Consider the following 21,601-nt stretch of genomic DNA (forward strand, 5'->3'; position numbering starts at 1 on the left):
CTAAAGACAACTGCGCATTAATCGCCTTCACGAAATCCCGAAAATATACCGCGAGAATTGAATTGGCTAAAAATTATGCCAGGATATAAACCAGACGACAAAACTAACATCGTCTCTGCTTGAATACTTGGCCTTTGTGATAAATATTGCGTTATAAAATGTGTAGCCTTAACATTTATAATTCGTCTACAGAACAATAATTTTAATTTGATTAAACTTAGCTGGCGATATGTTCTGTTTATTTGTGATGTCCTTCTAAAACCACGTCTGCGTATCTAAGAAGAGTCTGTTGAATTTTATTTTGAATTAATTATTATAATTAATTCACATAATTATTATGACCACATCCCATCTTCCTGTTTATATATATATATATATATATATATATATATATATATATATATATATATATGACATATATACTCTGACCTATTACTTTTTTGTTAAGTTGTTAAGATAACGAGAAGTCCTTTGGTGCTCACTTATTCATCTTTCAAATAAATTAATGGTTAATGGCTAACTTAAACACTTCAGAATTCTCCAGGAGAATTGTCCTGGTTTCGTAGTGAAGTACACAATATACTGTATATAACCCAATAGTTCCCTTTCACCCTTTGGCCATTGGATGGCAGTCTTCATCCTTCCCTTTGTGGCAGCTTCAGGAGCAATAACTTGTGTTTCACCAGCACAAACTTAATAAAAAACATCGATTCAACAGTGTAGCGTTCAGTTTCACTTTGTATTTTTAAATCACAAGTTTTTTTGGTTTTTTTGGGTTTTTTTTAAATTCCGGTAATTATAATAATTGACCCCAATATAAACACATATGACACAATAATTATACCCTTGAAAAGTAGGCAAGAAGGCAAGAGCAGTCTCCCTCTCGCTCTTTCTCTCCTGCATTGCTTGGGCACATCTTTAAGAGAGTCCTTTCAGAGTGGGTTATGTAACTGCGTGTTTTCCTCCCCCACACCTCCAGCCCCTTCTCCATCACAGTGAGCTGTGCTTTGTCAGAATGAATAAATGCGGGCTCTTCTTATCCCTTGTGAGCTGCGCTAATACAGCAGTCACCACATGGGCAGGCCTTACACAACACTGTGAGAGGTGTGTAATTGTTTCATGCAGACCTTCGAAACAGCAACAACAAAAAAGTAGAGGAAATGTGAATAAATAGTCCAATATACAAACCACTGGAGGGGTTATGCCATTTCACTGCGAGTTATACTGTGTATGACTATGTATGTGATGAATAAACCAAACTTGAACTTGAACGTGTATTACACTTCGTGATACACTCGGTGATATCTAGCGCTCCTTTCACACTGGTTTCAAAGACAATGCCCTTTGCATTCAGAACATTTCAGAACAGAACAGGCAGTCTTTGAGAACTGATCAGACCTGACTGCTGGGGTTTCAGTAGGGATTATTGCAGCAAACTGCTGAGTAATGGTGTTTATCTTTTAGCACCTGGACACTCTCCTGCATGGTGTGCATCAAAGCCCCAATGTCACCCCACCTCCTTAAAGATAATGCCAACAGTCATACTAACAAACCTTTTGTTGATTGATGTCTGCAGTAGCAACACATACACATTGTTTCATGCAAATACACAGCCACACCATTTGTATTATTATTTTTGACCACCAGAAGGTTTTCTTATTATACCATCAGGTTCTGATGGTTCTGGTGTTTCTGGCCTTCCTTTTGCTTTTCGTAGTGCTTCATTGCCTCACTCTAAATTGTCCTGTGTGTGTATATATATAATGTGTGCATGTATGTCCAATGATGTTTGGTGCTCTGTCCTGGTTTAAGCTCCTCCCCTTTCCCTGCATCCAGTTGCAGTCCCCCAGGGGGCTGTGGTTTCTGATCGAGAGTACGCTGTGCGCAAATTGGCAGCCGTTTCTCATCCGGTGTGTGAGTGTAAATAAAAAAAAGGGAAAAAAGCAATATTTGTAAAGTGCCCTTGAGTTTGAGAAAGGTGCTATATAAATGCAACTACTACTACTAATAATAATTGCATCAAAAGCCTGATGTCAGGTGTGAGGGCTTCACACAGTGTTATTTCTGTATTTCCTCAAGTAAACAAGTCCTTAAAAAATATAAATGGTCTTCAATGAAAATCAGTGGAGTTAGTGATACCAAACATAGTTGTGGATGAATGCCCACAACTGCTATGTCCTGGTGTGAAGAGACAAAGCCAGAGAAAGTGTTAGTACATATTTTGTCAGCAAAATAGCAAGATGCAGCATTTTGGGGTGGCACTGTTTTCACATAAGTATTTTTCATAATATGAGTGTTCTTTTATATGGGAGATAAAAAGACAGTCTGAATATGTATCTCTGACAACACCGCTGTTTCAGACAGATCATATCACAGACATGAGGGTGTCTGAGAAAACACCACCCTATCAGACAGAAGAAATTATCGCAGATATGAGGGATTCATTTATCCTATTTTTTAATCAATTTATCCTATTGAAAAAGTTAGTTTTCTGTTTTAAGATAATGTTACAGAATTAGTCTAGAAATCACTCAACTTAAAAAAAAAACAGTATAATAAAACCAGTATAATTGTCTCAACACATTAAAGTAGTAATGTTACAGTAGCCTTTGTATGCATGTGCATGTGCTGCCATGGGTGTGTGCACTCATGTGTTCAGTATGCATGTTCTTATTGGCATGGTCTGCTTTAACCCTTCTAAAGCTGTTTCTTCAAAGAGGATCTCCTCCATCAGAGCAGCATATGACTCTTCCAACAGTGCCATACAGCTAGAGATCATTTACAATCCTGTTCTCCATGTGATCTAATTCAGAAAGCTCTGTAGGTTAATTTATCATTCACTATACCTTCCTAAAACTGCACTGTTGTTCATACATGAAAAAAGATTTCATAAAATGCAAAATAATGCAAAAAAAGCTCTTTTAGACCACAAACTCTGTGATATTGGGGATTATACGGACACAATCACACTTTAAGCACTACTATGTTTTTTATTAGCATTTACCATCATTTACATCGACTGGCGCAGTTTGCAGACGTACATGAATAAAAAGTGTGGTACTGTTCTGAGGCTGCAGGAAAGGTCCAGCAGGATGTGGTTTGCACATTAGCAGTGCACATTAGAAGTGCACGTTAGCAGTGCAAACATATCATCACTTCAGGTGCAAAGGTAGCACTGATGGAACAGTAGCCTATAAGTCAGGACTGCCATCAGCTGTGATCTTTCAAAGATTCCTTCATTGGAATGCTCACTACTGTAGAATGCAGGGCTTGGCTGGACAGTTACACAGTTAGAAGCACAGAATATGGATACAGAGATTGGATTATGTCAATAAATTTCACCGAGAAAAAATGTCAATATAATGCCTATGTTGCTTTAAAAAAGAGAAACAAATAAAGAAACTACACGTTTGAGTTAGCCACCAGAACTATATATAGGTCATATATATAGTACATATACACACAAATCTTTGGAGGGCAAAATACAGAGTAAATGTTGCCATTTACTGCACTATTTACGACAGATGACACAGAACAGCAATTTCTACAGAGGGAGCCAGTGTATGTAGATATCTGTATGTGTGCAAATCTACTAGGTCAATACCATGGGAGAGGGGAATGTGCACTATGGCAGATTTAGCATGGACAGAGGCATTGGGGGCGGGGCCTATGGTTGAATGCTGGGACAGGTTCTGTAGGGGTTTAGCCACTTCCCAGCATCTTTGTGGCACGCTGGTTTGCTTCATCAATCCTAGTTTTGTTGGAATCAGCCTGTGAAACAAAAAATGCTAATTATAAAAATGCTAATTATAAACTGCAGAATTTACTGTAACTTATTACATTACTAGTCAGTACAGTTTGACTTATACAAGTTTTTACATTTTCATTTTTGTGATTTTGATAGAACAAGTTGGCGCATTATGTTTATGAAGGTCAATCCATTTTAGTGTTAGCTACACCCCTTTTAAAAAGATTCTGAAATGATAATCTTGGACATTATCCTGGATGCATTGAATGGTTGCCAAAAGTAACAGCATTTATGCTATTTGTGCTATAAACATTGCTCATAGAATACAATGTTTATCTAACTGCAAACAAACAATCTGTCCAAAAAGTGTAAATTAGATGTATCTTTCTAAAACCATTTATATACACGTTCATATTCATATAGTACCCTGAAAGCTCTTGATAAAATATACTCTCCAGTAGTGTCTATGCTGTCCCAAATGATTAATGAAGCAGCATTTCTCTTTACCATCTCCATAATCCTGTCAATCTGGCGGTTCTGGGTGTCAATTTCATTGCCCATGTCAAGAGCCATGTGGCGGAGGTTACCGATGATGCTTCCGACCTGTTCCAGGTTTTCATCCATCTCATTTTCACGTGCATCATTTGTTACCCTGTAGACAGACAGACACACGCACACACACACACACACACACACACACACACACACACACACACACACACACACACACACACACAAAAAGCTTCTTAATAAAGGCAGAACACCCTTAGACAGTCAGCTGGTTGATGTATAGAGCTCAGCACAAAACAATGCTTTTTTTTTTTTTTTTTAAAATCAAAGCAACTCTGACATATGAGAAGGCTGACCCAAATACAGGCTTCTACAGGCTTTCAGTGAGTTTAATATCTGACAGCCCTGAGCCCTGAGACCTTAGACTACCCCTCACCCATTTAAAAGCAGTCATCCAGAGCCTAACCCAAAGTACTGCCAATAGTGTAGAACGCAATTATCAACATTTAATTTAAAAACACATGGCAAATTCATAATTATAATAATTAATAGTGTATTCTAAAATTACAGAAGCCTTAAGACTAGTTTATGTTCCTTCCTAACTGGCTTCCAAAGCCTTCTAAAGGTTGAAGCATTTGGATGTGAAAGGTAGGGTGTGGGTGGAGCGGTGTCTAAGTCACTCTCTGAACCTGACCAATCTGGTGGCAAGAAAGGGGTGGGAATTTGTGGGAGCTTTGAGGAGACATGCGTGATTATTAAGGAGAGGTTGTCCGAAATTATGCACATATCTGTACGGTTATATGATACCTCCCGTCAGGGCTACCAAAACCCTTGGGTGCTCCCCTAAAACTGACCTGCTCTCTCCTAAAAATGATCTGCTCTCACCTGCGGATGAAGCCTCCACTAATGGCCATCTGCTCACGCTCATCGACCACACGGGCAGGCTGGCTGGATACCACTCCATCCTGATTATTGCCCCAGGTCTGTCCCCCACTTTTCAGTCTGAGTATCCATAGAGACAACAGTGAGAGGCAGCCAAGACACGGGTAAAACCTACACCAGTAAATGATTCAAGCTATAAGGATTTACTGCATGTCACTAATGACAAGGAGTGAGTTGAATCCTAAGGAAGTGATGGTGCTATGGATAAAACGATGATGAATAAATTATATTTAAATGATGAAAACATAAATAAATGACCACATAACATAAGTCCATTATACTTTTAAATGTCTAAGTATTGAAGAGTGTATCTATCCTGACCAAAGGGAGAACAGTACTACATTACTATGGAGAATAAATGTACAGGGAACATGGTGTTGTGAAAGTCACAGAGACTGATGGTAACCATACAGAACATTTACATTAAAAACAGACAATACATATATCAAAACTACCAATCTTGTCATGTAACATAGTTATTTTTGCATTATAATATGTAACATAAAATATGTACATTTATTTGATAAAATTTTAAGGGAAACAAGAATTCAAGCACTTTCTCACAAGAACACAAGCAGTATGTGCAGAATGTCAGACAGGGGGCTTTAAAGCTTAAATAAAACTGCAGTAAAGAAAATGTTAGTGCTTGATCCTTTATGACTTCTACATCATGAGAGCTAACACTAAAACAACTGCTCTAAGAAAAAAGGTTGCATTTTATAGATTGGTAATAAAGTGTGTAAAGAAATATAGCAGTAATAAGTCAGCAATAAAATGTAAAATACTCAAAGGTTATCTAGATATCATAAATTAAATGCGACTGATAATAAGTGAGTAACACCAAATAAGTCGTAATCGAAATACATTGTTAGAGTTTTAGGGATAAATAATTTAAATAATTGATTTATTGGCTTCCATGAGGTATATTGGTGAAAAGAGAGTATGTTAAATATTAGGCTGCATTATGTCTAAAAAAGTTTTTAATCCACGTTTCCAAATTAGTTGTATTTAGTTCCCACCTGCTAGTCTCCTCTCTGTCGCATAATAGCTACCAATCTGTTTTTGGGGGCAGCTGCAGCCTTAGCAGGATCTGAAGCTGTGATATAATGATGAGGCAAAAACTGTTACCAGCTGCATCACTGTACAACACTATTTTGTTGTCTTCATATGGATTAAAGTACATATGGAAATCATGATTGAAGTTACTTATGCCACGCCTCTGGCCACACCTCCAACATCGTGTCCGCCCTCAGCCTGACTGGCTCCACCCGTTCCATCTCCTCAATCAACTGCACCTCATTTCTTACAGTTCAGAGAGCTCCCAAGTTACTTTGGGAAGTCTCTCATACATATTTGTTCTAATTTTGAAACACTAAATTAGACTTATCATCAGTATTGCTGAAAGTAGGCCACAAGTGCTGTGTTTTAGTGTAATAAAATCTAGTTTACGTTAGTGTACTAAAATCTAATTTATTTTTGTGTACTTTTTTGTCAGGGCACAAATTGCACTCCCGTGTTCCTCCATGCACTCTTCACAGATCTGACCAACACAGGAATGTAATCCTTCCTGAATGTAATGAATGAATGTATAACTACTTATCTATGTGATTAATTGAAGAATGATGATCACTTTACACAGGAATAATGGTCAAGATAAATTATATGTATATGGAATAAATTAGTATGTAGCTACAAATGCAGCCATATGCATAATTACACATAATCACACCCCTTTATTAAACTTGCAATAATATTTTCAAGCCAGGGCACATATACAAATGGAACAACACAACTTTAGCTAACCTAGCTCTTTTCTCTGCAGGTGGGATATTTCACCATCAAGTAGATGCATGTGCAACACCAAATATTCCTGCTCTTGCTCACTGCTTGCTTATTAATGTTAGCTAGATTAAACTTTGGTTAGATGGACCCTTCACTTATGCACGTATCCATAATGGTACTCGGTATGTCACTCAGTGAGTGAAAAGGTCTTCTAAGATGGTGCATTAGATGGTCCAGCAGAACAAGTGCGGGTTCCCTGAACAAGATACGGAAAACAGCAACAGCAATTCATATAATTTGTTTTACAGCACAGACACAGCACAATCTTTTTAGTTATTTTTAGCATTTTTGCCAGATATGTGCTTTGTAAGCAAGCAACACAAAGGTAGCCTGTGATGTTGCATTTTCCAGCTCTGTGGTAGGTCCAACTTCACTTGATCAAAGAAACAAAGAGGAAACGGGTCAGAAGACTTGTTTCACTTATTCTGGGGTAATGGCACCTCATATTATGAAATTCTAAATGCCTTTGAAAGTGATATGTTAATTAATATGATATTATGCTGTAAGAATAGAATATTTTAGTACTTATAGACAAATAGTTGCAGACTATTTAGTCACAACTAGAAAATTAACACTTTATTTAGTTACCACTGTGTTACTGTAATGCTATAATATATATTATAATACCGCTGTTTTAATATAATACTATAATATATTATAATATACTATATACTATATACTATAATTACTTCTTATTTAGTGACAATGATAAAACTCACATTTAAACTGTATTAAGATTATATTTTCACCATTTTATTACTGACTTGATGTCACCACAATTAATAAACTAGCTAGAAAATTAACAATATATTTTTTTTATCATACATATTAAAAAAAATAAATAAATCCACAAAATCCAAAACAATCAAGAAACTTCTCCACAAGGAGGCGGTCCATCCTGCCTGTCAATTACTTTGCACTGAGGTAAGCTAAGTGCTAAACTTGCATTTAGGAGGGAGGTGCTCATTTAAATGAGTAGGCAGGCTCTTTTGGTGTCAGAGTTGCCAGAAGTTAGTGAGACTTGTACCACTGATTAGAGCTGCTTTAATCTCAGCTTTAATCTTCTCACCAAGCGGTACATGTCTTTTGTACAAGACTCCACCTCTCCGCTTTCTAAATGCATTAAATAATTGCTCCTCAAAGTGAACTGCAAATGATACTAAATGAAGGGAAAAAGGAATGAATATCCTCATCTTCTCTTGCATATCAAGAGTATACTGGGCGCAGTATCAGTTTGGCATATCAGCTCAGTGATAGATTATGTCATTTTAAAGCTGAAGCCTCTTGTACACAAAATATGAATTTAGTCTTTATATTCACATTCATAAATACTTTATCCATATCCTAAAAGGTTTATTACAACTGCAGACATGAACACAAATCATCTCATTTCTGCCCGGGACAGTTGTTCAATTATGCAAATGTGTATTCAGTGCCTCCATTATGCATTAATATCCATTGACACATCATATCATTAGAATAAAATCTGCACTGCATTAAATAAATATAGATTAATTATTCACAAAAGGGGATGTTGCTCATGTTAACATATTCCTACAGTGAAAATGACCATATATAAACCGTATGTTTAAGATGGGGCTGTTGAACATTTATTTAGAGCATACGTGAAGTATTTGCTGGAAACATATAAAATATAAAAGTAATCATATAGATAAATATATTTATCTATAAGTTGTTATTGTAGAGAATTTGATTCCCATTGTAGGCACTAATAATGTGATTCTGTAACCCGGCTATGTGATGGGTTATTATTGTTAAAAAGCGCTTAACAAATCCTTTTTTTTTTTTTTTACAGTAGATTGTCCAGACACTCTCTCTTTCATCCAGGTGCAGAGGCATGTACTACTTCTGCTAAATGCTAGAGCTCAAAAAGGTGCTTTAAGCAGTTAGTAAAAGCAGGGCTTTTGCATAACACAAGCATTTCAGAAAAAGACAGAGATTCATGCACATCAAGCGGGCACATCAACATTTAGGAAGCACCGGGCCTTGACCCGTGTATCAGCGGTAGATGGCATAGAGCGTGTGAATGCATTGGGCCGACACGGGCTTCCTCAGCACTGCTGCACGTGCACTGTAGCATGCCTCCAGCTAGCAGCCCCACCACCCCCATCACGCCAAAACACCCCCATGCACCGGAGGCCAAGCACAGGGCGAAGGCGGATGCAGGCCCCAAGCAAGCGGCCCCCGGGACAGCAAACTGCTCGTTCTTCCCCTCCTATTCATTAGGTTCAGGCAAGCGAACAGGCAGGCAGGCATCACCACCTACTTGTTACAGGGACATGGACATAGACCACAGAGATTTCCTAGATCCGTCAAATTTTTTTCGGCTTCTTTCATGTCCTTATTGATTTGGTCCATTCCCTCCTCGATGCGCTCCAGTTGTTCTGATTTTAAACATTAGTCAGTTATCCCCCAAGCCAACAAAAAAATTGCATAAAGGACAAAATAAAGAGAAAATAAAATAAAGAAAAGAAGAAAAAGGAAGAGAGGGATAAAAAGAAGAAAGAGACTTAGGACACTCACATTGACGGGACAGTCAGACATCATCACACAGGTGAGAGCATCTGGCCCCCACCAGTACCTACTTGTCACAGGGACATACAAGTCCACAGCATTTGCCTACATCTTTTAAACTTTTCTCGGCTTCCATCATGTCTTTGTTGATATGGTTCATGCCATCTTCAACACGTTCGAGTTGTTCTGGTTAAGACAAAGGGGTGACAGCAATGAAATGAGATTTTTGCAATCTGGTAGACAAATGATGAAGGAGGTTTAGGGAAAGATTTAGGCTAACTGGGGGAGATCTGGCTGATGATAGGCTAACTGGGGGAGAGCTGGATGATGATATGATAACTGGGGGAGAACTGGTTGATGATAGGCTAACTGGGGGAGAACTGGTTGATGATAGGCTAACTGGGGGAGAACTGGTTGATGATAGGCTAACTGAGGGAGAACTGGCTGATGATATGATAACTGGGGGAGAAACAGCAGGGGTATCAAACAAATACACACGAAAAAGTCTGATTTTTAAAAAAAAATTAAATTAGATAAAAATTTTTAAAGCTTACAAAAATTAATCTACCTTAATTAACTTGTTTATAGTTAGCAAAAGCACTGGTTCAAAGTGCAATAGCAGCATCTGACAGGAGAGATGCTGAATTGCAGCAGTGAACCAGAGATGATGCACCTTGGCATTAGAAGCAGCTGCTGGTGGCAGGTTTGACAGAAAGCATTTGGCTTTACTCCATTATACCAGCAATATAGAAAAAACTGGCAGAATATGTGGGCAAGATTTAGGAGTCAGGGGATGAAAGAAACATAGAAGAATAAACAGATAGATAGATAGATAGATAGATAGATAGATAGATAGATAGATAGATAGATAGATAGATAGATAGATAGATAGATAGATAGATAGATAGATAGATAGATAGATAGATAGATAGATTTGAAAAGTTAATTTTGAATTGGAGTATTATAAAGGGGGCTGGTCAAATGAATAGGGAACAAAATGTTAATTAGTTGTGCGAAGGGTGAATGAAGACTAAAGAATCATGTAGTCAATGGGAACTTTCAGACTCTGTAACTGTATCTGGCAGTATAGAACTTGCTACCTTAGAGTATATAGATCTGAATTTGACAAATGTACTTTGAGTATTTTTTTTTTTAAAGAAGGGTCAGAATGACAATATCTGTCAGGGAGAATTTTCAGGGGAAGGACTCAATGCACCAGCTGCACCTTCACCATGCTGGGGAAGCAGACCCAGAACAAGACACAGAAAGTCAGAACAGAGCTCTTTAGATGATAATGAAGTTATATTGACAGATATAGAGAATGAGACAGAGACAGAGAGAGAGAGAGAAAGAGAGAGAGAGAAAGAGAGAGAGACAAGCAGACATTTTCCATGGCTGACAGTGAACTGGGGCTCAATGGCCCCTCTCTCTTTTGGTTAAATAGGTGAGCAGCATATCACAGGTTTGAACTGGTACTGAAGCTTAATTTCGGCCAGGTTAGCCCTCATCAATAAATCATAAATCGTAAATACATTTAAAACTATAATATCTACTAAAACTGTATATAAGGCCAAAGAAAAGAGCGATTCTTAGTTATAAAGGCTTGATTCTCACTGTAGGAGTTATTTCTCCTACACTTTGAAAATTGCCTCAAAGACCCCATTTTGTCAGTTTGTTCCTACAGTCATTTGCACACTGAGGTCTGTGGCAATGTTATATGTAGTAATCAAAGCAACGCTTTAGCGGTGAAGCTTGCTATGATTGTTTAACTGTGATTGGAGGAGAGAAGGTGTGTGGATCAGGTAAGGACAGAAATCAAGGGAAAGCCTTGTGGGCTTGTGGGAACATGTGATCCATAACTAAGCTGAGGGAGGCGAAGGTCTATTTGCAGCTCTGACAGACTAATAACAGAGCAGAAAAGAACTGTACATTTCCTATGATCCAGACAAAAAAGAAGGGGAACAAAAAGGAATAACATTCCTGTTTATTTCTGCTCAGCTACGTCAATTAGAGCTCATTTTTTAAGCAAGGGATTCTACACAGATCCTCCGCAGCCCCGACTGATGGAAATGAGAGCTGTTTTCCATTACCAGTAACACTGACTGCTGTATGAGTGTCAGAGTCTCAGTGTCATTTTTGACATGTACAGGTTCGGCAACTTATCGATATTCCATCCCTATATTATTTTAATATCTATGAATAAATACATACCACATTTAAATAATAAGTGATAATTAAATAAGTTACTATAAATAATAATTGGTTACTCATTCAGAATGAGTCTATCTTTTTTGTAACTTACCTCCCTGCTCATCCAGCATAACCAAAGTTCTGATGCCTGCATCTTTACTCTGAACCGCAGAAGGTAAGAGGAAAATACAGACAGAAGAGGAAAAACAGGTCAGCCCAGAGCTAGGAGATTTGTGGGTTACAGACCAGTAAGTAAAGTCTCAAGAACAGTATTCAACACCAGGAGATGGAAAAATATCCTCACACAGGACACCGCACACCACAGGCAGATGACAGAATATGAATATGATCCCCCTGCCCTGGCAGGTCAATGTCTATATCTGGACAGACTGGTGAGCCAAAATGAGTTCATCATGGTATACACAGAAGCACAGTGTGCTTTAAAGGTAAATGGGCATGAGCGTATAGTATGGCACATTATCCCCCAGTGCATTGTAAAACTCTACTGACCCAAATAGAGCAGACAATCCTCTATGCCTCATCACATCTGCATGTTGTTTCATCAGATCAGTGGGATGAAACCTGCCTGATGTAGCGCATGTGGTATTGCCAGGGTTCTGCCAGCTCTTGGTAATGGTGCAGGAGAGCCTATGTTTTGTTTAATTCATGTGTGAACTCTATTTTATCTGTATTAATGAGATTACGTGAGAATTTATGAATAGTGTATTGCCATCTATATGTTTCTCTGGTTGATTAACCAAATAATTCACAGTTAGAAGGGAGGGAGGAACCTTAAAACTATAGTGGTAGGGTTTTACTTGAAATTAGCTATGCATTTCTTAACTGAGAAATGGTGGATATACACATTAGCTATGCACTTCTGAGCACAGTTGCAAGATGGTTATACTCCAAACCCAGACATACAGAGAATCAAACCCCACTGCAGCGCATTCTAGGATGTCAGCTTTTCCTATTTCAGATGGTTCTCTGCTTTATTTTACATCCAGCTCCTCTCTGTTTGCAACTTTTTCCTGTGGCTTAAATTCCTGTTGGAGCCTAGACAGTTGATCCTGTACGATATTAATGCACCATCCTACACCAAGGGAAACACGTACTTTCTGGGAAATCAACATTGATTTTTGTCATGCAGTGAAAAAAACACTGCTTTTCCTCCGTTCCTGATAGTTATTGTGCATGGGCAGAGAGGAAGTGATCAGACTCAGCTCCAGCTCTGTGAAGGAGCAGAACAGCAACCACCAGCCTGCATTCTCAAGGGCCAATGCCCAACTGCATCCATGGAGAAGTTACACTAGTCAGAGAGGCGTAGCAAATCCCTCAGATGTGGTCTAACCCTTACATGTGACTTCAGGTTCTTTGCTGATGTTGATGTTGTTGTTGCTGTTTCTGCATGCAGTCCTTACCTCCTCTACCAGCTGTAACATGCGCCGAGTGCTCTCCAGTGACTGCAAATGTAAAAATAAACCAACATTAAATGCTGCTCTGACTGACTAAACAAAGTACATAGTACAGTATGGAGAAAAATCTTGTTCTGTTTACTCCATTTATAGAAATAAATTACTTTGACTCCTTCACATTGCCTTATGTTAATTTCTTTGTTTGAACAGTAGTTTTCAAACCAAGTTACACAGCTAAGTGAACAAATGATAGCTCAAATGAGGCATGATATTCAGTTTCCAATACATGGTCAGCACATGGTCAGGCTGAGCATGTACACAGTATCTCCATCGTAAGAAGGTCTTCCTCTGCAGTAGGTAAGGAGACCTTCATAAGAAGGTCTTCCTCTGCAGTAGGTAGAGAGATCTTCATAAGAAGGTCTTCCTCTGCAGTAGGTAAGGAGACCATCATAAAAAGATTTTCCTCTGCAGTAGGTAAGGAGACCATCATAAGAAGGTCTTCCTCTGCAGTAGGTATGGAGACCATCATAAGAAGGTCTTCCTCTGCAGTAGGTAAGGGGAACATCATAAATGCTTCCTCTGCTGTTCTGGGAACTTGGGGTTGAGAAGGAGGAAAAATTGAGCTGAGGGGGCTGATAGGCACAGCTACAGCTGAAGGCAGTGGAGCTCGCTTTTGGGTGGAGAGCTCCCTGCTCCTGCCAGCCTTCCGTTCCTCTGCTCCTCCAGCACCATCTGTCCTCCATCCCCGCCTCCTTCCTGTTCCTGCTCACAAAACTCCACCACACAGCATTATCAGCTCATCAATTTTTAATGCCCACCCAGTATATACATTTCAGCAGCAGAATTCTGATTTCTCACTGAACATGGTCTGTGCTATATCCATATGCCCCTGTCAATATTAGACCTTCTCTATAGATTGTATTTTGATATTTTTTCCTTAGGTCAGCTCTGACTCCTGTGATTCTTAGTACTTCACATTAAGTCATAGTGATTTGTTTAAGAATGTATGTTGGTGCCTTTTCACAAGAGACTTTCAGCCCCGTGGAAGCCGAGATAAATTCTTTCAGAATTAATCGGTCATAGTTAATGAAGTCCACCTTTAGAATGGCAGTGTAACCTTGTAAAAGGCTATTAAGTGATTAAGTCCCACGTGTCAGATGGCCAGTGATGCGGAACATTGTCCCCTGCATCTGAGCTCTCTGATGACTAGCTCTTAGAGACCAGGGCTCCACTCCACTGCTTGCAGAGCTGGGTGTGGGGACGTGTGATTGGTCAGCAGGAGACTAGTCTGATTAAAGGCCCATCAGAGCAGGTGAAGGAGCCCCACTGAGGAGGCTGCTACAGTCTGAGCAAAGAGGAGCGAGGTGGAGCAGAATCCCAGTCTTCCTTCCTCCCAAGTGGTTTATGAATGCGCAGCTCTCTACTGCTCTCTGGCCGAACAGATCCTGACTCCTCCCCTCAGTGCTAGATGCATTTTAATCAGTCATTTGCCTGCCACAGTTACTCATACCCTGCCTGCTGGTGATTGGGGCGGGGGACAGTTTGATTCAGATCGGCTGATACATAATGGCTTGGTCTTGGGCAGTGATGCCTGTGGAGTGGAGGGCTGTAACATGGACCTACCTCATCGGCCAGCTGGTCAGCTCTCTCCTGCAGATTGGTGAGCTCATTGCGCATGGCGGCATCGTCTGCCATGGTGGCTGGGTAGTTGGTGAGGTGTTCAGCTCACAACAGGATGACTTAAACTGACAGCAGGTGTGAGTGTCAGTAATGCAGGTTCCCTTCAAAGAAGACACAGTTGGACAAACCTATTACACACCACTTTGTATTACGCACCACTTATTACACAATACAGAGGCTCTGTGAGTGTCACAGTAACCGGACACAGTTTGAAAAGCTGAAACAGAGAAATGAAAAACTTTTCAATCAATCAGTTAAAGTCAACATTCACCCTGAGCACATGCCAGTGCCTTGGGAATCTGTTAATGCAAAGAGCCCTGCACCGTGCATAAGCGCACAGATAAGACTGATCACATCAGAACACATGTAGTAAGGTTGTGAATACCCCAGGGGCAAAACCAAGGGCAAAGCCATTCATCTTGTGAGTTAAAGCACAGCTCAAAGCTGTGATCTGTCACATGGACTAGTTCCTACAGCATGCGACATCTGTTGAGAAACGCTGCTGAGTAAAAGGAACAAGTTCGGATCTATTTTTATGCTGGAGAATCACCAGAGAGTCCGGACATTATTCATGGACATTAAACGGAGGTTGAAGTGCTCTTTATGAAACATGCGTTATGCTTCCCTTCCTCGTTTTTGAGTATACTGAGAAAAAGAAGGAGGACCAAATGTAATATAATCCTGGAGCTGAGTTCTGGCTGAGGACAGCACTGCCCAGGCAATGTATCAGAATTCACTTCAATTTCAGGCAAGGCAAAAACAAGACTGCCTTTATGTAATATTGCTATTTGGATGAAACATGATGAATCAAAGTCATTGTATTTTTAAAACATATTAACATTCAGATGTGCTTTGATAATAACATTAGGAAATGCTGTATAATCCGCATCCACATTGTGATTGTCCCTACTTCACACCTCAGCCAATGTGTAATTCATAGCCTGAAATTTTATTCTTATCAATATGTTTTAGAACCTGGTGAAAAAGATTTGATGTTGCAGATAAATGTAATCCTAAATGTATTTATTTTATTATTAAATGTAATTTATTTTTATTTTTCAACTATCGGACTCAATGTCCAATCAAGGCAATACTAGTGAGTGTTCACAGTGATACTCATGCTTCTACTTCATAGAATTCTCAGCCCTCGTGAGGACTTTCTTAATACAGCAAATGATCACAAACCAGCAGCTCAAAAAGGATTTAATTCAGCTAAAGCATTAAACATGAAAATGCCATCAAGTAAACAACAAACAAACAAACATATCAGACCTGAGCACTCCATTGTTCTAAAGACACAAAGCACAGTGCATCAGCAGAAACAGAGGAATGAAAGTCTCTCTCCATCTCTCTCTCCCTCTCTATCTCTCCCTCTCTCTCTCTCTTTCCCCCTCACCCTCTCTCTCTCTTTCCCCCTCACCCTCTCTCTCTTCTCTCTTTCTCCCATTCTTTTGCCTTTTTGTCTCTGTTTCAATTTCTTGCTTTGCCTGCTCCATCCTTCCTTATCTTCCAGGTGCCACCTGAGTTCCTCATGCCATCGATAATGTAAGATATGTCAGATAAGGAGGGATGCTGAACTTTTAAAGGAATGGTGGGCTTTTAAAAACCAGATGCTCCTGCATTCGCCTCTACTTGTCTTTGCATTGGGGTGGATGTGCGGGTCATATTGCTAATCACTGCTCTCTGAGGGTATGATGTATCCTCCATAAGGACCGAGTTAATCCACCCTCTCTGCTAAAAACTCCAGGCGTCATCAAAACAGGTCAGCGAGGGACATAAACATCCAGCACAACAGATTTGATACAGTGTGATGTGATACTACACACCTACGCATGTCGGTCTGCTTTCTTGACATTATATTCTTCTATCAATCAAATTGCTGTTTAGATTCTTCCTGCAGTAGATGTTTGACCTGAACTGCTGAGGTGTATGGACTATAACCGCTCATGCGGTGAGAGAGAAAGAGAGAGAGAACAGGACATTCTACACCTGTAACTGACTCAGCTGACTTTGAATGTTACCTCCAAAAGATACTGTATAGCTGATGTAACATCATATCTCATGGTGCAATACTTTCTGGAAACAACATTTACATATGCACTGATGATTCAGCTGATGGCTGTGATCAGAGTTATAAAGTGAAATTAACGCTATCATGTATTCAGAATAGACGAGTGAGACTGATGTCCACTTCTCAGGCTTTTCTCTTGATTCTGTCATTTGGGAGATTATTACTCAGATAGGCATCTTTTCATTTCTCCAATTCCTAAGCAAGAATGTATTATATGACCTCTCGATACACCGGTTTCCTGTCTATGCTGAAAACCTTACAGTTCTGCGTAGTTTATGTTGATATGTGATGCAGAGAGAACAGGTGATTGCAATGCTGTTTGGGAAATTCCAAAAGAACACTGATGCTCTGATCGTTATAATAATGTTAGAATGACAACGATAACACCACCACGCAGGAAACAAAATGAAATGTTTCAAACAACCAGTATACAGTACCTTAATGAAAACTGCTCGTGATGGATTGTGAATGAAGTGGGTTCAGAACAAATAAAGCATGAGACACAAATCAATAGATATTGTCTTTTATAACAGAATCTCCTTATAACAGGAATGGACTGAGAAATGATCTATTATATTACAACACAGCTGAGTGATAAAAGGATCCATGCTAGGACTGAAGTAAAGGGCAGTAAGATAAGAAATGTCTCACCATTTTCTCTGCATAGCCCACATGAGCTCTAGGGATACGCTCACCTCAAAGCTGGATCTGGTGGTGACCACCTCAAAGCTGGATCTGGTGGGGTGACCACCTCAAAGCTGGATCTGGTGGTGACCACCTCAAAGCTGGATCTTATACATTACTAAGATTTATACTGTATCTAGGACTTATAAATTACTGTCTCCCTTCACTGGCCTGGTTCCCCATCTTCCATACTTTTGAATTAATCAGAGAGGAATTTTTATTAACTCCAGTATGCTTCCACTTTTATATTATACAGCTTTCACTAAAAAGGTCTGAACAATTCACTAACACTAAAGGACCAAATCCACATCAAGTTCATGGTTTGGTGTAAATGCATCAGTTGGATAATAGTAGATCATAAATTGCTGCAGTAGTTCAACAGAAACACCTTAGTTCATATGGCTGTAACCTTTGATATTTAATTTTTAACAACTATTATTTGATAAACATTAGTTGTTTAACATCTATTATTAGCCTTTAACACCCATTATTCACATGATCTAATGCATACATATGAAGATAAATAGTGATCCACTTGCAGAAGAAGAAGATCCATAAGACCCTTCTTCTATACTGTTGACTACATGGCTAACTACAGGTTTTCCTAATACACACTCTTACAGGGATTTAAAATGGGCTTTTGTTACCTGGTTTGATAAGAAATCACTCCAAAAACATGCCTCCTCCTATTCTCACAGAAACCCCTCTATCTCTCCATTTAATGTCCATCTTAAACCATGCCATTTAATTTTCCCACAGGCCTCTTTAGACTACAAATTAGATTATCAATTAACAGCTCAGAGTGTGTGACAACCAGAAAAGGGATGAAGAAGGTGACCTATGTGAAGTAATCACAATGAAGAAGTAAATAGTGTAATGTCTGGATCTTGAAATCTGCACTACATCAACGCAGCATCAACAGAATTCAATACCCAGAAAAAGACAGCGAGGAAGAGAAGAAGTGGGTTTGGGGGAAGGAGTTGTGGTGAGAGGGGGGAAGCAGAGCAGATGTGTAGTCAGGTGCACTCTTTGGAGTACAACAACTGTACTTGTCAAAGTCAAATGTATTTATACAGCGTGTTTAACAACAACCATTGTCAGAAAGCAGCTTTACAGATGTTCGGGTCCAAGCCTCCAATGAGCAAGCCAAAGGTGACAGTGGCAAGGAAAAACATCTTAAGAGCATGAGGAAAAGCCTTAAGGAAACAAGACTCAAGGGGTGACTCTGACTACATGTATGAACCTACTGATGAAGATACTAATGCAAATAATTGTGAGGTTCAGGCACCAGATAAGCCTCCATCATGGATAGTGGATAGTGATGGGAATAGGTGATAAATGGTAGGAGTTTATATCTGTTATCAGGAAAAAAATTTAACTATAGGCTTAGACACAAAGGTCTAGTTCCATGGGTGGTGAAACATTGCACAGACAACAAAAGAACTTAGTCCAGTATTGACTAATGTTACCTTAGATCAGCCTTGACTAATGTTCCCTTAGATTAGCATTGACTAATGTTACCTTAGATCAGCATTGACTAATGTTACTTTAGATCAGCCTTGACTAATGTTACCTTAGCCCAGCCTTGACTAATGTTACTTTAGATCAGCACTGACTAATGTTACCTTAGATCAGCCTTGACTAATGTTACCTTAGATCAGCACTGACTAATATTACCTTAGATCAGCATTGACTAATGTTACCTTAGATCAGCACTGACTAATGTTACCTTAGCCCAGCCTTGACTAATGTTACCTTAGATCAGCACTGATTAATGTTACTTTAGATCAGCACTGACTAATGCTACCTTAGCCCAGCCTTGACTAATGTTACCTTAGCCCAGCCTTGACTAATGTTACCTTAGATCAGCACTGATTAATGTTACTTTAGATCAGCACTGACTAATGCTACCTTAGCCCAGCCTTGACTAATGTTACCTTAACCCAGCCTTGACTAATGTTACCTTAGCCCAGCATTGACTAATGTTACCTTAGATCAGCACTGACTAATGGTACCTTAGATCAGCATTGACTAATGTTACTTTAGATCAGCACTGACTGTTACTATAGATCAGCCTTGACTAATGTTACCTTAGATCAGCCTTGACTAATGTTACTTTAGCCCAGCACTGACTAATGTTACCTTAGCCCAGCCTTGACTAATGTTACCTTAGCCCAGCCTTGACTAATGTTACCTTAGATTAGCATTGACTAATGTTACCTTAGATCAGCAGTGACTAATGTTACCTTAGATCAGCATTGACTAATGTTACCTTAGATCAGCATTGACGAATGTTACTTTAGATCAGCATTGACGAATGTTACCTTAGATGAGCATTGACTAATGTTATCTTAGATCAGCCTTGACTAATGTTACCTTAGCCCAGCCTTGACTAATGTTACCTTAGCCCAGCATTGACTAATGTTACCTTAGATCAGCACTGACTAATGGTACCTTAGATCAGCACTGACTAATGGTACCTTAGATCAGCACTGACTAATGTTACCTTAGCCCAGCCTTGAATAATGTTACCTTAGATCAGCACTGATTAATGTTACTTTAGATCAGCACTGACTAATGCTACCTTAGCCCAGCCTTGACTGATGTTACCTTAACCCAGCCTTGACTAATGTTACCTTAGCCCAGCATTGACTAATGTTACCTTAGATCAGCACTGACTAATGTTACTATAGATCAGCCTTGACTAATGTTACCTTAGATCAGCCTTGACTAATGTTACCTTAGATCAGCCTTGACTAATGTTACCTTAGATCAGCCTTGACTAATGTTACCTTAGATCAGCCTTGACTAATGTTACTTTAGATCAGCACTGACTAATGTTACCTTAGATCAGCCTTGACTAATGTTACTTTAGATCAGCACTGACTAATGTTACCTTAGATCAGCATTGACTAATGGTACCTTAGATCAGCATTGACTAATGTTACCTTAGCCCAGCACTGACTAATGTTACCTTAGCCCAGCCTTGACTAATGTTACCTTAGCCCAGCCTTGACTAATGTTACCTTAGATTAGCATTGACTAATGTTACCTTAGATCAGCAGTGACTAATGTTACCTTAGATCAGCATTGACTAATGTTACCTTAGATCAGCATTGACGAATGTTACTTTAGATCAGCATTGACGAATGTTACCTTAGATCAGCATTGACTAATGTTATCTTAGACCAGCCTTGACTAATGTTACCTTAGCCCAGCATTGACTAATGTTACCTTAGATCAGCACTGACTAATGTTACTATAGATCAGCATTGACTAATGTTACCTTAGCCCAGCATTGACTAATGTTACCTTAGATCAGCACTGACTAATGGTACCTTAGATCAGCACTGACTAATGGTACCTTAGATCAGCACTGACTAATGTTACCTTAGCCCAGCCTTGAATAATGTTACCTTAGATCAGCACTGATTAATGTTACTTTAGATCAGCACTGACTAATGCTACCTTAGCCCAGCCTTGACTGATGTTACCTTAACCCAGCCTTGACTAATGTTACCTTAGCCCAGCATTGACTAATGTTACCTTAGATCAGCACTGACTAATGTTACTATAGATCAGCCTTGACTAATGTTACCTTAGATCAGCCTTCACTAATGTTACCTTAGATCAGCCTTGACTAATGTTACTTTAGATCAGCACTGACTAATGTTACCTTAGATCAGCCTTGACTAATGTTACTTTAGATCAGCACTGACTAATGTTACCTTAGATCAGCATTGACTAATGGTACCTTAGATCAGCATTGACTAATGTTACCTTAGCCCAGCACTGACTAATGTTACCTTAGCCCAGCCTTGAATAATGTTACCTTAGATCAGCCTTGACTAATGTTACTTTAGATCAGCACTGACTAATGTTACCTTAGATCAGCATTGACTAATGGTACCTTAGATCAGCATTGACTAATGTTACCTTAGCCCAGCACTGACTAATGTTACCTTAGCCCAGCCTTGACTAATG

The 21,601-nt window shown here is 39.3% G+C and overlaps 1 protein-coding gene across 2 annotated transcripts; it reads right to left on the reverse strand.

Annotated features, from left to right (window-relative positions):
- Positions 1 to 2,970: 2,970 nt before the first annotated feature.
- On the reverse strand, positions 2,971 to 14,945 carry snap25b (synaptosome associated protein 25b). Of its 2 annotated transcripts, none has more exons than XM_026999899.3 (7): positions 14,806 to 14,945; positions 13,189 to 13,230; positions 11,880 to 11,928; positions 9,330 to 9,447; positions 5,144 to 5,260; positions 4,256 to 4,400; positions 2,971 to 3,771 (listed from the first exon to the last, which is right to left on the reverse strand). In XM_026999899.3, exons 1-7 carry the CDS (start codon positions 14,875 to 14,877, stop codon positions 3,703 to 3,705), a joined length of 612 nt encoding a protein of 203 aa, XP_026855700.2. In that variant the 5' UTR covers positions 14,878 to 14,945; the 3' UTR covers positions 2,971 to 3,702. The 2 variants fall into 2 exon arrangements, with proteins under 2 accessions (XP_026855700.2, XP_026855702.2); XM_026999901.3 differs by lacking the exon at positions 9,330 to 9,447 and adding an exon at positions 9,649 to 9,763.
- Positions 14,946 to 21,601: the final 6,656 nt, after the last annotated feature.

Source organism: Electrophorus electricus, chromosome 10, assembly GCF_041902795.1.
Source record: "Electrophorus electricus isolate QZ-2024a chromosome 10, ASM4190279v1, whole genome shotgun sequence".
In the NCBI taxonomy this organism is placed as follows: Eukaryota; Metazoa; Chordata; class Actinopteri; order Gymnotiformes; family Gymnotidae; genus Electrophorus; species Electrophorus electricus.

Excerpts from the sequence above, each read along its gene's own strand:
- snap25b (XM_026999899.3), bottom strand. The coding sequence starts at position 14,877 with ATGGCAGACGATGCCGCCATGCGCAATGAGCTCACCAATCTGCAGGAG. Across the intron at positions 11,929-13,188 it reads TGTTACAGCTGGTAGAGGAG|AGTAAAGATGCAGGCATCAG; the intron begins GTAAGGACTGCA and ends TCTGCGGTTCAG. Across the intron at positions 3,772-4,255 it reads TTGACAGGATTATGGAGATG|GCTGATTCCAACAAAACTAG; the intron begins GTAAAGAGAAAT and ends TTTGTTTCACAG.